This window comes from Sparus aurata, chromosome 5 (genome assembly GCF_900880675.1).
Source record: "Sparus aurata chromosome 5, fSpaAur1.1, whole genome shotgun sequence".
Taxonomy (NCBI): domain Eukaryota; kingdom Metazoa; phylum Chordata; class Actinopteri; order Spariformes; family Sparidae; genus Sparus; species Sparus aurata.
In genome coordinates this window covers 35,262,670-35,277,696 of record NC_044191.1, presented here as the reverse complement: position 1 = coordinate 35,277,696, position 15,027 = coordinate 35,262,670, and the positions used below count along the sequence as shown (strand labels likewise).

General features: G+C 42.9%; 2 protein-coding genes across 4 annotated transcripts; one reads left to right on the top strand and one right to left on the bottom strand.

Annotated features, from left to right (window-relative positions):
• The first annotated feature begins 739 nt into the window (after positions 1-739).
• On the top strand, positions 740-15,010 carry LOC115582241 (5'-AMP-activated protein kinase subunit beta-1-like). Of its 2 annotated transcripts, XM_030418064.1 has the most exons (9): positions 740-1,106; positions 2,758-2,910; positions 3,395-3,564; positions 3,680-3,773; positions 3,869-3,983; positions 5,056-5,189; positions 5,275-5,343; positions 5,596-5,643; positions 14,966-15,010. In XM_030418064.1, the coding sequence occupies exons 2-9, from the start codon at positions 2,764-2,766 to the stop codon at positions 14,993-14,995; spliced, it is 807 nt and encodes a 268-aa protein (XP_030273924.1). In that variant the 5' UTR covers positions 740-1,106; positions 2,758-2,763; the 3' UTR covers positions 14,996-15,010. The 2 variants fall into 2 exon arrangements, with proteins under 2 accessions (XP_030273924.1, XP_030273923.1); XM_030418063.1 differs by lacking the exon at positions 14,966-15,010 and having other exon boundaries at positions 741-1,106; positions 5,596-6,650.
• Positions 5,904-7,841, bottom strand: LOC115582242 (phospholipase A2-like). Of its 2 annotated transcripts, none has more exons than XM_030418065.1 (5): positions 7,814-7,841; positions 7,561-7,671; positions 7,246-7,405; positions 7,035-7,162; positions 5,904-6,800 (listed from the first exon to the last, which is right to left on the bottom strand). In XM_030418065.1, exons 1-5 carry the CDS (start codon positions 7,824-7,826, stop codon positions 6,685-6,687), a joined length of 528 nt encoding a protein of 175 aa, XP_030273925.1. In that variant the 5' UTR covers positions 7,827-7,841; the 3' UTR covers positions 5,904-6,684. The 2 variants fall into 2 exon arrangements, with proteins under 2 accessions (XP_030273925.1, XP_030273926.1); XM_030418066.1 differs by having other exon boundaries at positions 7,246-7,402.
• Positions 15,011-15,027: the final 17 nt, after the last annotated feature.

The window sequence follows — 15,027 nt, the reverse complement described above, 5'->3', positions numbered from 1 at the left end:
CATTGTAACTTCTCTAAGTGAGTATTTGACTCTATATTTCTTGAGTAAATGTACTCAGTTACACTATATTTCACTAAGTTAAGTTACACTGTATCTTTCTCTCAGTGAGTATTTGATAAACTTTACGTAACTTGAGTAAATGTACTTAGTTACATTGTATCTTTCTCTCAGTGTGTATTTGATGAACTTTACGTTACTTGAGTAAATTTACTCAGTTACTTTGTATCTTTCTCTCTGTGTTTGATGCACTTTGCGGTAGTTGAGTAAATGTACTCAGTTACCTTGTATCTTTCTTTCACTGAGTATTTGATTAACTTTACCTTACTTTAGAAAATGTACTCAGTTACTTTGTATCTTTCTCTCAGTGTGTGTTTGATGCACTTTGCGGTAGTTCAGTAAATGTACTTAGTTACACTGTAACTCGCTAAGTTAAGTAACATTGTATCTTTCTCTCAGTGAGTATTTGACTCTACTTGAGTAAATGTACTCAGTTACATTCTAACTTTCTCTAAGTGAGTATTTGATGAACTTTACGTTACTTGCGTAAATGTACTCAGATACACTATAATTCGCTAAGTTAAATTACCTTGTATCTTGCCCTCAGTGTGTGTTTGATGCACTTTACGTGACTTGAGTAAATGTACTCCGTTACTCTGTCCCCCTCGGTGTATTTCCGTGTCTTCGGCAGCAGTGGGGTTAAACTTTAACTCCTGCGCTCGCGGACAGGAGGCGGAAGAGGTGTGTTTTCAACGCTTCACGCACACTCACGCACGGACACAAACAAGCACTCTGAAGTTAAAGAACACCGAAGAGGTGAAAACGCGCTGATATCAGCTCCTCAGAGCGGGTTTACAGAAGAAGAACCGGAGGAAGGAGACAGAACCGAGCCGACAGCAGCTGGTGGAGCCTCATCTGTGGAACGGAACCGTGTTTTCACCCCGAGAGGAAAAAGAGGAGCTGCAGCTCAGAGACGGAAACAACAGACACAGACAGACAGAGAGACAGACAGAGAGAGAGCAGACAGACAGACAGACAGACACCGAGCAGACAGACTGATGTCCAGGAGGCGTCAGACCTCCACATAGAAACGGGATCACAGCACTCAGGTGGGATCTTGGTTTTATTTTGAAATCCGCTCACGCAGCTGGCCGCAGCAGACAAAGTGAAACTTGTGTTTAAAGGGTGATTCCACCAGGTTCACACGGCCAGGTGTGTTCACAGGTCGAGCTGCTGCTGAAAGCAAACCTGGAAATAAGCAGAAAGTTTGAGGATCCAGAAGGTCAAATTGTGACTATCAGCAAAGCATTGTGGGTATTAGAGTTCAGAGAAACCGGACTTTTCACTACTTTTTACAGCACTGCAATAGAAGATAGATAGATAGATAGATAGATAGATAGATAGATCTTATCACGTTTACCACAAACGTAAATTTATTTTATTGGGATTTTATGTGATAGACCAACACAAAGTGGTGCATAACTGTGGAGTGGAAGGAAAATGATACATCATTTTCAAACATTTTTAAGAATAAAGAACTGAAAGGTGGTGTGCAAAAGTATTCACCCCCCCTTCACTCTGATACACTTAAATAAAATCCAGTGCAACCAGTTGCCTTTAGAAGTCACATAATTAGTGAATGGAGTCCACCTGTGTGTAATCTAATCTCAGTGTAAATACAGCTGTTCTGTGAAAGACTCAGAGGTTTGCTAGAGAACATTAGTGAACAAACAGCATCATGGAACCCGAGGAACACACCAGACAGATCAAGGATAAAGTCGTGGAGAAGTTTAAAGCATGATTAGGATATGAAAAAATATCCCAACATCTCACAGAGCACTGTTCAATCCATCACCTGAAAATGTAAAGAGTGTGGCACAACTGCAAACCTGCCAAGACATCCAAGAGGCGCCTGATAACTCTGCAGGAGCTGCAGAGATCCACAGCTCAGGAGGGAGAATCTGTGCACAGGACAACTATCAGTCATGCTCTCAATAAAAGCTTGACGTTTTTGGCCTAAATGCAAAACGCAATGTGCACATGACCCTGAACACACCATCCCCACCGTGAAACATGGTGGTGGCAGCATCATGATGTTGGGATGCTTTTCTTCAGCAGGGACAGGGAAGCTGGTCTGAGTTGATGGGAAGATGGATGGAGCCAAAAACAGGACAATCTTAGAAGAAAACCTGTTAGAGTCTGCAAGAGACGTGAGACTGGGGAGGAGGTTCACCTTCCAGCAGGACAACGAGCCTGAACATACAGTCAGAGCTGCAATGGAACGGACCTAAATCCACTTGAGAATCTCTGGCAAGACTTGAAAATTGCTGTTCACAGACACTTTCTATCCAATCAGACTAAGCTTGAGCTATTTTGCAAATATTTCAGTCTCTACATGTGCATCGCTGGTAGACTTACCCAGAAAGACTTGTAGCTGTCATTGCAGCAAAAGATGGTTCTACAAAGTATTGACTCAGGGGGGAGAATCCATCCACTTCACAATCAAGCACCACTTTGTGTTGGTCTGTCACATAAAATCCCAATAAAATACATTTACATTTGTGGTTAAAACGTGACAAAATGTGGAAAAGTTCAAGGGGGGTGAATGATTTTACAAGCAACTGTACACATACAAACGTACACACAGAGTCAGGACGAAGCTCCTGGAAACGTAAATGATACATTTGAGTATCAGAATCAGTGAAGACAGATTAAATATAATCAGCTGTGGAACTGCGGGTGTGTTTGATGTGTCTGCAGACTGAGATGGGGAACAGCAACAGCGATCGGTCCGGCGGGGGTCAGGGGGACCGGACCTACAGAGACGGACAGCAGGGAGGGAAGGAGGCTCGACCCAACATCCTGATGGACAGCTCCGAGGACGCGGACCTGTTCCAGAGAGATGACCCAAAGGTGTGAGAACAAGCTCGTACCAGAACCAGAACCCCAGACTGGCTTTTGAGAAACCACATTTTTATTTCTTGTTGAAAGTGTGTGAACTGTTACCTTTTAAGTTAATCATAGAACACTGTTTGAAGCTAGAGGGGTGGCAGGGTCCGCCACATGTAAACAAAGTAGAACAGTATGAATTGTGTCAGTTTGTTTGTTCAGTCGTGAAATCAAAGAGAGTTTGATTATTTAGCTTTCTCTCCTGATTAAACTACAGACTGCTCCTTTAATTATTTTAGTATTAATTAATGTTATCAGTCTGATTTCATACACACGGACCTTTTAGTTAGATGCTTTCCCTGGTCTGAGATATACAAGAGGGTTTAGTGAATTGGACTCATGTTTTTAGTCTCTTCTGACTCAGGACAGGAAGATCACAGATAGAAGAAGAGATCTCATATAAACTCATGTTTATCTCCCTGTATCTCACTCATATCATGTTCTTCAGGCTCCACAGGAAATACAGGAGTTTCTGGCCTGGCAGCAGGACCTGGAGAGTGAAGGCAAGAGTCCGACGCAGGCCAGACCGACCGTGTTCAGGTGGTCTGGAGTCGCCAAAGACGTCTTTGTGTCCGGCTCCTTTAACAACTGGGCCACCAAGATCCCCCTGAACAGGAGGTGATGACTCACGCTGAGTGCTGAATGGTCTCTGTGTGTGTGTGTGTGTGTGTGTGTGTGTGTGTGTGTGTGTGTGTTTGTGTTGGTGTCACTCATGGTTTCCTCTTAAACTCAGTCAGAAGAACTTCGTGGCGATTGTGGACCTGCCGGAGGGAGAGCACCAGTACAAGTTCTGTGTGGACGGACAGTGGACGTTGGATCCTACCGGGGTGAGAAAGAGAACGCCTCAGAGAGAATTCTTCCTTCTTAAATTACATCAGCGCTGAACTCTTAATTTGTGACCTGTTGTCTGTCTGTGTCCCAGGCGGTCATGACGTCTAAAACAGGGACGGTGAATAACGTCATCCAGGTGAAAACAACTGATTTTGAGGTGTTTGATGCCCTCAGGATCGACTCAGAGGATTCTGCAGACCTCTCAGGTACTCACACCTGTATTCATTCATTACTGACTGCTTTCAAACTGAAATGATTAACAAGAGTCTGTTCAGACCTCGTGTCAACATCCATCCTGAGTGATTCAACTCTAGAGACATCAAAACACATTGATGACACATTTGAGAGAAGATGAAGAAGCACTGAACATGTAACCACAACATCACCAGACTCCATTAACAAATGTAGTAATTTTAAGAATGGTTGAGTTAAAACAAACTTTATAACCATTATGCAACTCTATCTACAACAGATTCTAACTCAACAAATCAGCTAATTTTAGGAGTTGTTGAGTAGCGTAACACTTTATTAAGATTATGCAACTCTATCTACAACAGATTGTAACTCATTGTGTCCTTGTTGTTAATTCAGCATTAAATCTTTCAGCTGAAGTTGTTTGTCTCCTTGTAAAAAGTGTCAGTTTGTGGCAGCATGTCTGTACCAGCCTGTCTGCTTCTGTGTCTAAAGTGCTAAAGTCTTACCTGCCAACATTGATCAGCTGTTTGAACACACTGTTTACACTGATTTCACCATTTACACTCCATTTATGAAAGAAGAAACATGTTATTGATCTAAACATGTCACATGTTACAAAGACACTAAACAGTAACAATATAGGCTACTTCTTTGTCCCCGTGGAGAAAGTCCCCAGACTCCCTTAACAAATGTGTCAGTTTAGTGAGTTGTTGAGTTGGAGACACTTTATAAACTCTGTGAAACTCTGTCTCTGACTCATTCTGCATTATTTGGACCTTCTTGTTCATTCAGCACATGTTTCTACATGAACTTCAGCTTTGTGTAAAAACATGGAGTCTGTTTGTCCCAGTGATGTTTATTTGCATATAGAGCATGAAGTGACACCTGATCACAGGTGCTCACTGAGGACTGATATGAATGAATATTGATACCCGGTCTGATCAGCCTCTAATTATTTTAATTCGCTTGACATATTAGAATGTCAGTCATTTTATAACTAATGACTAACATGGCTGCACAGACCTTCTTTATTCATTTCATTCAGCTGTTTTTAAATAGTGTCATGTGGTCATTGTTCAACAGACTTGTCCAGTTCCCCTCCTGGTCCGTACCAACAGGATCCATATGTCATCCGACCAGAAGACAAGATCAAAAATCCTCCTTTCTTACCTCCACACCTGCTGCAAGTGCTGCTCAACAAGGACACAGGAATCTCTGTGAGTACGGACTCCACGACTCTGTAAATCTGTTACTACAGCACGCAAACTAGTAGAATTCATCTTCTCTCTGATTCTTCATCAGTGTGACCCGACGCTGCTTCCAGAACCAAACCATGTGATGCTCAATCACCTGTACGCCCTCTCCATCAAGGTAACACGTTCACCTGGAACACAAGTGCTTTTATTTTGAAATCAGGCGGAAATATGGATCAACCCCTCTGTCTGTTAGATTAAAGATCTTGATGCTTCGTCATAATCTTAAATTTTATATTCACTGACTTTCCCTTATATTTCTATCTTTATCCAGAATCTTTTGTCAATAATTATTATGTACTATAAATCTTTCCTATTAAATTGAGACAGAAGTGATAAAAACATTGTTAACTTCAGCTTTTTTTTTTAGGATGGGGTGATGGTTCTCAGTGCAACACACCGATACAAAAAGAAGTATGTGACCACTCTTCTCTACAAGCCAATATAATCCACAGAGCCATGATCTGGACTCTTATTTTGAAATGATAATAATGTGTTGTTGCTGCTACTTGGAGTGTTTTGTTAAAAGTGGACCTAAATATTCTCCTGATGTTTTTACCTTCTTTTTCTCTAATTTTCTGCACAATGATGTCGATGTATAATCCATAATAATGACAGTTTAAAGCTTCTTCTCTTATAAGTTAGTATCAATCAGAAACTGACAGAAGACACGAGAAACACACGTGAATGTTTTTATTTGAATGCTGAACTGATTGGATCCAGATTTGTCTGTAGATTTGTAGTTACACATGATGCATAAACACACAACATGTGATTTAGATTATTCTTTAAAGGAACAGTTCACCCACAAATGAAAATCCAGTAATTTCATGTTGTTTTGGTTGTTTTTTATATTTTAAATCAAGTCTGCAGCTGCTTCAGTTGTTCAGCATGATGAAACTCTGTTTTACTGTGAAACTCACCTGACTTTATGAGCAGAACCTGCCTTAAAAAAATCATGTTTTTAAGTTGTCTTCAGTATCACAGTGATCCAGTGATAGTTGTCTGTACATCCACAGGTTCACTGCTAACAGGAAGTGCTAACAGATAATTCAGCAAAGTTTAAATGTAGTTTTGGAGAATTTTATGATGTTTTTCAAGTTTTAGTCCCCAGATACACCGACTTTCCATCCGCATGGAGGGAGGAGATAATGACTGGATTTGTATTTCTAAGTGAACTGTTCCTTTAACTGATAAAACAGTAAAAATCATAAGAGACTGTGACTGGATGGTGAGATCAGCTCAGCTGTAACCTCTGCTACAGAAGCTCTGCAGACATGAGGACACAGAGAGGTTGAAATCCAAACTGACAATCTCACTTCCTGTTTTTGATCAAGTTAAACATTTTCTTATAGAATCAAACTTCTTTTAAATCAGGTATTGTTTAAAAATCATGAAGAAATTAAACTTTAAAGAGAAATCCAACGTTCTCTCTTGTGTTTTGTTGGTTAACTCATTTTCAACAGAATCTCTTATTCACGCCCTTGTTTTGAAGGTTGTAGTCGGTCCGAGCGAAGCAGAGAGCTGCTTCCCGATCGCACTCGCATGCAGCAGCCTTGCAGTAGTTGTTGGACGCTGTCGAGGCAGAGTTAGAAAATACACGTAATACAGATTGTGATGTTATAAGCACTAAACAAATTAAAAACATTTGTGCATGCATTTTCGTTCTGGGGTGAACTGATCCTTTAAAATCAAGGCTTTTGTCAAATTCTCACCACAGTGCTGCAAATTTTCACCACAAAAGTCTTTGAAAACACCTCAAATTTGATGTTTAAATTGTTGAGTTAAGGTATTCTGGTTAAGTCTTACCTGAGCAGCTCGCCCAGCCACGTCCACAGTTGTAATCATAAGAAATAACATATGGCTGGTTAAAGGTACCCCTGCATTGAGAATTCCTCTTTTGTGCTGCGTAGCATTCATCATGATCTTTGCAGCACCTGAACACAGAAGGAAAGAGTGCATGTTTGCGAAAATCCCACATTTATTTAGTTTTTTAAATATTGACTGAAAAACAACCTACTGGTCCAGTTCATCCACAGGAGTTCCCCGCCCACCAAAGCCGCAGTAGCAGCCGTAGCCGTTGTACTGTAAAGCGCTAACATCAGGCTGAACACATTCGATCATGTTCCCAAAGCTGGCTACAGAAGCGTACAGGTTCACACCGCTGACCACACAGGCTGCTGAGGCACACAAATACAAATATTGATCAAATTAGCAGAACAGAAATATCCATGAAACAGTGGTACATAATTGACAGAGAAGTGGTGGATTAAAAAAGACCTGAAAGAAACATAAAGATCATTTCATGGATCCATATTGTCAGTTATTTTCTTACCAGTGAGAAGCAGCAACAGCAGAGGACCTGACATGTTCATGGCTGCAGACAGAGATGGTGAAGATGGTCTGGATGGTGAGGATGGTCTGGATGGTGAGGGTGTTGGTGCGGCTGTACTTATAGAGCAGCAGTTGAGAAAAAAAGAGAAAAAATGGAGACAAGTGGGTGTGAACTTTAACTCAGGGTTCACCTGGTAAACTGTTTGTGTTGGTTCAGTCCCAAGTGCGACAATCAGTTCATTAAACAAACTCACTGATCAGGAACATCTTGAAGAGACGTCAAACTAACGTCTTTGATGACTTGAAAATCAGAAGCTTAAGTTGTTTGTCTCCTTGTAAAAAGTGTCAGTTTGTGGCAGCATGTCTGTACCTGCCTGTCTGCTTCTGTGTCTAAAGTGTTAAAGTCTTACCTGCCAACATTGATCGGCTGTTTGAACACACTGTTTACACTGATTTCACCATTTACACTCCATTTAGACTTTAGACTTTAGACTTTTATTTATCCCGCATCGGGGAAATTCAGGAAACAGACATACAGACATACAACAAGTACAGGAATTAGAATACTAAAACTATACGGACTATACATTATGTGCATTATATATACAGGAGGCAAAAATGTGCATTATATACATTTGAATAAAGTGTCAGAGTTTTGCCTTGTTGAGGTTGGAAGCATAAATAAATAGTGTTTTAATGCAGTGTTTGAAAATAAACAGACTCAGTGTATGAATATAAATATGTATAAAAAATAAAATAGTATTGTTGCACAGGATAATTGCACAAGATGGTGTAGGGAGAAGTGAAGTAGTGCAAGGTTAGTAGGTGCTTATAGTGCCAAATTAAGGGTTATTGGTGTTGACGGTCTGACAGCAGCCGGAATGAATGACGTTCCTTTTTACACTGTGGGTGAAGCCGTCTGTTGCTGAAGGAGCTGCTCACAGCAACAGCAGAGGACCTGACACATTCATGGCTGCAGTCAGAGATGGTGAGGATGGTCTGGATGGTGAGGATGGTGAGGATGGTCTGGATGGTGAGGATGGTCTGGATGGTGAGGATGGTGAGGATGGCGAACATGGTCTGGATGGTGAGGATGGTCTGGATGGTGAGGATGGTGAGGATGGTCTGGATGGTGAGGATGGTGAGGATGGCGAACATGGTCTGGATGGTGAGGATGGTCTGGATGGTGAGGATGGTGAGGATGGTCTGGATGGTGAGGATGGTGAAGATGGTCTGGATGGTGAGGATGGTCTGGATGGTGAGGGTGTTGGTGCGGCTGTACTTATAGAGCAGCAGTTGAGAAAAAAAGAGAAAAAATGGAGACAAGTGGGTGTGAACTTTAACTCAGGGTTCACCTGGTAAACTGTTTGTGTTGGTTCAGTCCCAAGTGTGACAATCAGTTCATTAAACAAACTCACTGATCAGGAACATCTTGAAGAGACGTCAAACTAACGTCTTTGATGACTTGAAAATCAGAAGCTTAAGTTGTTTGTTTCCTTGTAAAAAGTGTCAGTTTGTGGCAGCATGTCTGTACCTGCCTGTCTGCTTCTGTGTCTAAAGTGTTAAAGTCTTACCTGCCAACATTGATCGGCTGTTTGAACACACTGTTTACACTGATTTCACCATTTACACTCCATTTAGACTTTAGACTTTAGACTTTTATTTATCCCGCATCGGGGAAATTCAGGAAACAGACATACAGACATACAACAAGTACAGGAATTAGAATACTAAAACTATACGGACTATACATTATGTGCATTATATATACAGGAGGCAAAAATGTGCATTATATACATTTGAATAAAGTGTCAGAGTTTTGCCTTGTTGAGGTTGGAAGCATAAATAAATAGTGTTTTAATGCAGTGTTTGAAAATAAACAGACTCAGTGTATGAATATAAATATGTATAAAAAATAAAATAGTATTGTTGCACAGGATAATTGCACAAGATGGTGTAGGGAGAAGTGAAGTAGTGCAAGGTTAGTAGGTGCTTATAGTGCCAAATTAAGGGTTATTGGTGTTGACGGTCTGACAGCAGCCGGAATGAATGACGTTCCTTTTTACACTGTGGGTGAAGCCGTCTGTTGCTGAAGGAGCTGCTCACAGCAACAGCAGAGGACCTGACACATTCATGGCTGCAGTCAGAGATGGTGAGGATGGTCTGGATGGTGAGGATGGTGAGGATGGTCTGGATGGTGAGGATGGTCTGGATGGTGAGGATGGTGAGGATGGCGAACATGGTCTGGATGGTGAGGATGGTCTGGATGGTGAGGATGGTGAGGATGGTCTGGATGGTGAGGATGGTGAAGATGGTCTGGATGGTGAGGATGGTCTGGATGGTGAGGATGGTGAGGATGGTCTGGATGGTGAGGATGGTCTGGATGGTGAGGATGGTGAACATGGTCTGGATGGTGAGGATGGTCTGGATGGTGAGGATGGTGAGGATGGTCTGGATGGGGAAGATGGTCTGGATGGTGAGGATGGTCTGGATGGTGAGGATGGTGAACATGGTCTGGATGGTGAGGATGATCTGGATGGTGAGGATGGTGAGGATGGTCTAGATAGTGAGGATGGTGAAGATGGTCTGGATGGTGAGGATGGTGAAGGTGGTCTGGATAGTGAAGATGGTGAGGATGGTCTGGATGGTGAAGGTGGTCTGGATGGTGAAGATGGTCTGGATGGTGACGATGGTGAAGATGGTCTGGATGGTCAGGATGGTGAGGATGGTGTGGATAGTGTGGATGGTGAAGATGGTCTGGATGATGGGGATGGTGAGGATGGTGAGGATGGTCTGGATGATGAGGATGGTGTGGATGGTGAGGATGGTGTAGATGGTGAGGATGGTCTGGATGGTGAAGATGGTCTGGATGGTCAAGATGGTGTGGATGGTGAAGATGGTGTGGATGGTCTGGATGGTGAGGATGGTCTGGATGGTGAAGATGGTCTGGATGGTGAGGATGGTGAAGATAGTCTGGATGGTGAGGATGGTCTGGATGGTGAAGATGGTCTGGATGATGAGGATGGTGAAGATGGTCTGGATGATGAGGATGGTCTGGATGGTGAGGATGGTCTGGATGGTGAGGATGATCAGGATGGTGAAGATGGTCCGGATGGTGAGGATGGTCTGGATGGTGAATATGGTCTGGATGATGAGGATGGTCTGGATGGTGAGGATGGTCTGGATGGTGAAGATGGTCCGGATGGTGAGGATGGTATGGGTGGTGAGGATGGTCTGGATGGTCTGGATGGTGTGGATAGTCTGGATGGTGAGGATGGTCTGGATGGTGAAGATGGTGTGGATGGTGTAGATGGTGAGGATGGTCTGGATGGTGAAGATGGTCTGGATGGTGAAGATGGTGTGGATGGTGAGGATGGTGAAGATGGTCTGGATGGTGAGGATGTTCTGGATGGTGAAGATGGTCTGGATGTGAGGATGGTCTGGATGGTGAGGATGGTCTGGATGGTGAAGATGGTGAGGATGGTCTGGATGATGAGGAAGGTCCGGATGGTGAGGATGGTCCGGATGGTCCGGATGGTGAAGATGGTGAAGATGGTCTGGATGGTGAGGATGGTGAAGATGGTCTGGATGGTGAGGATGGTCTGGATGGTGAGGATGGTGAAGATGGTCTGGATGGTGAGGATGGTCTGGATGGTCTGGATGGTGAAGATGGTCTGGATGGTGAGGATGGTCTGGATGGTGAGGATGGTGAAGATGGTCTGGATGGTGAGGATGGTCTGGATGGTGAGGATGGTGAAGATGGTCTGGATGGTGAGAATGGTCTGGATGGTGAGGATGGTCTGGATGTTGAAGATGGTCTGGATGGTGAAGATGGTCTGCATGGTGAAGATGGTCTGGATGGTGAGGATGGTCTGGATGGTGAGGATGGTCTGCATGGTGAAGATGGTCTGCATGGTGAAGATGGTCTGGATGGTGAGGATGGTATGGATGGTGAGGATGGGCTGGATGGTGAGGATGGTCTGGGAGGTGATGATGGTCTGGATGGTGAGGATGGTGAAGATGGTCTGGATGGTGAAGATGGTCTGGATGGTGAGGATGATCTAGATGGTGAGGATGGTGAAAATGGTGTGGATGGTGAGGATAGTCTGGATGGTGAGGATGGTCTGCATGGTGAAGATGGTCTGGATGGTGAGGATGGTATGGATGGTGAGGATGGGCTGGATGGTGAGGATGGTCTGGGAGGTGATGATGGTCTGGATGGTGAGGATGGTGAAGATGGTCTGGATGGTGAAGATGGTCTGGATGGTGAAGATGGTCTGGATGGTGAGGATGGTCTGGATGGTGAGGATGGTCTGCATGGTGAAGATGGTCTGGATGGTGAAGATGGTCTGGATGGTGAGGATGATCTAGATGGTGAGGATGGTGAAAATGGTGTGGATGATGAGGATAGTCTGGATGGTGAGGATGGTGAGGATGGTCTGGATGGTGAGGATGGTGAGGATGGTGAAAATGGTGTGGATGGTGAGGATGGTCTGGGTGGTGAGGATGGTGAGGATGGTGAGGATGGTCTGGATGGTGCGGATGGTGAGGATGGTCTGGATGGTGAGGATGGTCTGGATGGGAAGATGGTCTGGATGGTGAGGATGGTCTGGATGGTGAAGATCGTCTGGATGGTGAAGATCGTCTGGATGGTGAGGATTGTCTGGATGGTGCGGATGGTCTGGATGGGAAGATGGTCTGGATGATGCGGATGGTCTGGATGATGCGGATGGTCTGGATGATGCGGATGGTCTGGATGGTGCAGATGGTCTGGATGGTGAGGATGGTCTGGATGTCTGGAGGGGGAATATGGTCTGGATGGTGAAGGTCATCTGGATGGTGAGGATGGTCTTTATGGTGAGGATAGTCTTGATGGTGAAGATGGTCTGGATGGTGAGGGTGTTGGTGCAGCCGTTCTTACAGAGCAGCAGTTGAGGAAAAAAAGAGGAAAAAATGGAAACAAGTGGGTGTGAACTTTAAATAAGGGTGATAAACTGCTAAACTTACTAAACTTACCTGATAAACTGTTTGTATTGGTTCAGTTCCAAGTGCGACAATCAGTTCATTAAACAAACTCACTGATCAGAAACATCTTGAAGAGATGTCAAACTAACGTCTTTGATGACTTGAAAATCAGAAGCTTAAGTTGTTTGTTTCCTTGTAAAAAGTGTCAGTTTGTGGCAGCATGTCTGTACCAGCCTGTCTGCTTTTGTGTCTAAAGTGCTAAAGTCTTACCTGGCAACACTGATCAGCTGTTTGAAAACACTGTTTACACTGATTTCACCATTTACACTCCATTTAGACTTTAGTCTTTTAATCATCTCGGGGAAATTCACTTGTCACAATAGCACGTAGACAGACATACAATAAACACAGGACTTAGAATACTAAAAAATACTAAAAAAGATTTGAAGAAGAGAAAAAAGATAGAAAGGACTATAAGTTAAGTGTCAGAGTATTGCCTTGTTGAGGTTGGATGCATCAGTAAATAGTGTTTGAATACAGTGTTTAAAAATAAACAGACTGAGTGTATGAATATGAATATGTACAAAAAATAAAATGGTATTGTTGCACAGGATAATTGCACAAGATGGCGGAGGTAAAGTGAAGTAGTGTAAGATAAGTAGGTGCTTATGGTGCTACATTAAGGGTTAGGGGGACCGGGGATGCTTGTAACACTTTTTGTCTCAGCTCCTATAACTTGCAGAATGTTTGCGGTAGGGCACTCAAATATTGACACAAAGTACCCTTGTTTGTCTACTACAAATAGCAATGTTGTTCACTTCTCCAACTATATCACAGAAATCATTTTGTGATGTCAAATGCAAGGAGTGCCATTGTTACAACCTACCCCACTACCAGGGTATGTTGTAACACAACCTGGGGTCAATTGTAACAGTGAGATTGAATAACTAAAAACTGAGACCACACCACAAAATATGCATCGATAGAGGTTTACTGTGCATGTGCTGACACTAAAGCATCTTCCTGTGCTTCACTAAGAAACAGGATCACTCATCACTGATAGCTAAATGAAGAACAGTGTCAGCGGTGTGGATCCTAACATCACAAGAGCTTTCTTAAAGAACATTTTGTGATAATACCCATGAGTGTTATATACATAAAAATGGAAGCCTTCAGCAGGAGGTCAAAAGTAGCTCATAGTCCACGTAAAGTCACAGGAAGTTGTTTGACAATTAGTAAAACAACAATCATGCACACTGTGTCTGTCAGAGAGATCAGAGTCACAGTTCTAGAACTTGCAATTTACATATTTCTTTGGGTTTGTAATTTGTTGTACATCAAGGACTTTAACTGCTGTGATCGCCCGCACTGGGCAGCTTTCTATCCAGAGTAAAGTAGATAAAATATGTGAACTGTGATTCAGGGATGGTTGTGACATTTTCTTCTAAGGTGTTACAACCATCCCCACCCCCGTCAGCTATTGTTTAGCTCGCTGTATCAGCATGGTTGTTTGAAAGTGGCATAGATGAAATGACTCATATTTTACATAAGAACCTTCTCTTTAAACTAACATAAGTTACCAAACATCAAATCAGTACACTAATCAAAAGTTAGGCTTGATCCAAAAAATTACTTTGTTATCTGAAAATGTATGTTTTGGCTCTAAAATCTGCACACTTCTTATCACAGCCATGCAAATTCACATGCAAGATCAGGGAGGGAGAGGTTATACATGAAATTGATGACATGACTCTTACGTTATCCCTTATTGGTGAAAGTGATGTTACAACTATCCCTTTGTTTCAACCATCCCCCTGTCTCCCCTATTGGTGTTGAACAGTGTGACAGCAGTTGGAATGAATGACGTTCCTTTTTACACTGTGGGTGAAGCCGTCTGCTGCTCAACGAGCTGCTTAAAGCCTCCACAGACTCATGTATGGGGAGAGAGGGGTTGTCCATGATTGATGTCAGCTTGGCTAACATCCTCCTCTCACCCACCTCCTCAATGGAGTCCATAGGGCGGTCCAAGACTGAGCCGGCCCTTCTGACCAGCTTGTTGACTCTCTTCCTGTCCCTCTCTGAGCTTCCACAGCCCCAGCAGCATTTATGAAAGAAGAAACATGTTATTGATCTAAACATGTCACATTTGTCAAAGACACTAAACAGTAACAATATAGGCTACTTCTTTGTCGCTGTGGAGAAAGTCCCCAGACTCCCTTAACAAATGTGTCAGTTTAGTGAGTTGTTGAGTTGGAGACACTTTATAAACTCTGTGAAACTCTGTCTCTGACTCATTCTGCATTATTTGGACCTGCTTGTTAATTCAGCAAATGTTCTACATGAACTTCTTTCTTTCTTTGAGTGGAAACATTGAGTCTGTTTGTCTCAGTAATGATTATTTGGATATAGAGCAAGAAGTGACACCTGTACTAAAGAAGTATGTGACCACTCTTCTCTACAAGCCAATATAATCCACAGAGCCATGTTCCAGACTCTTATTTTG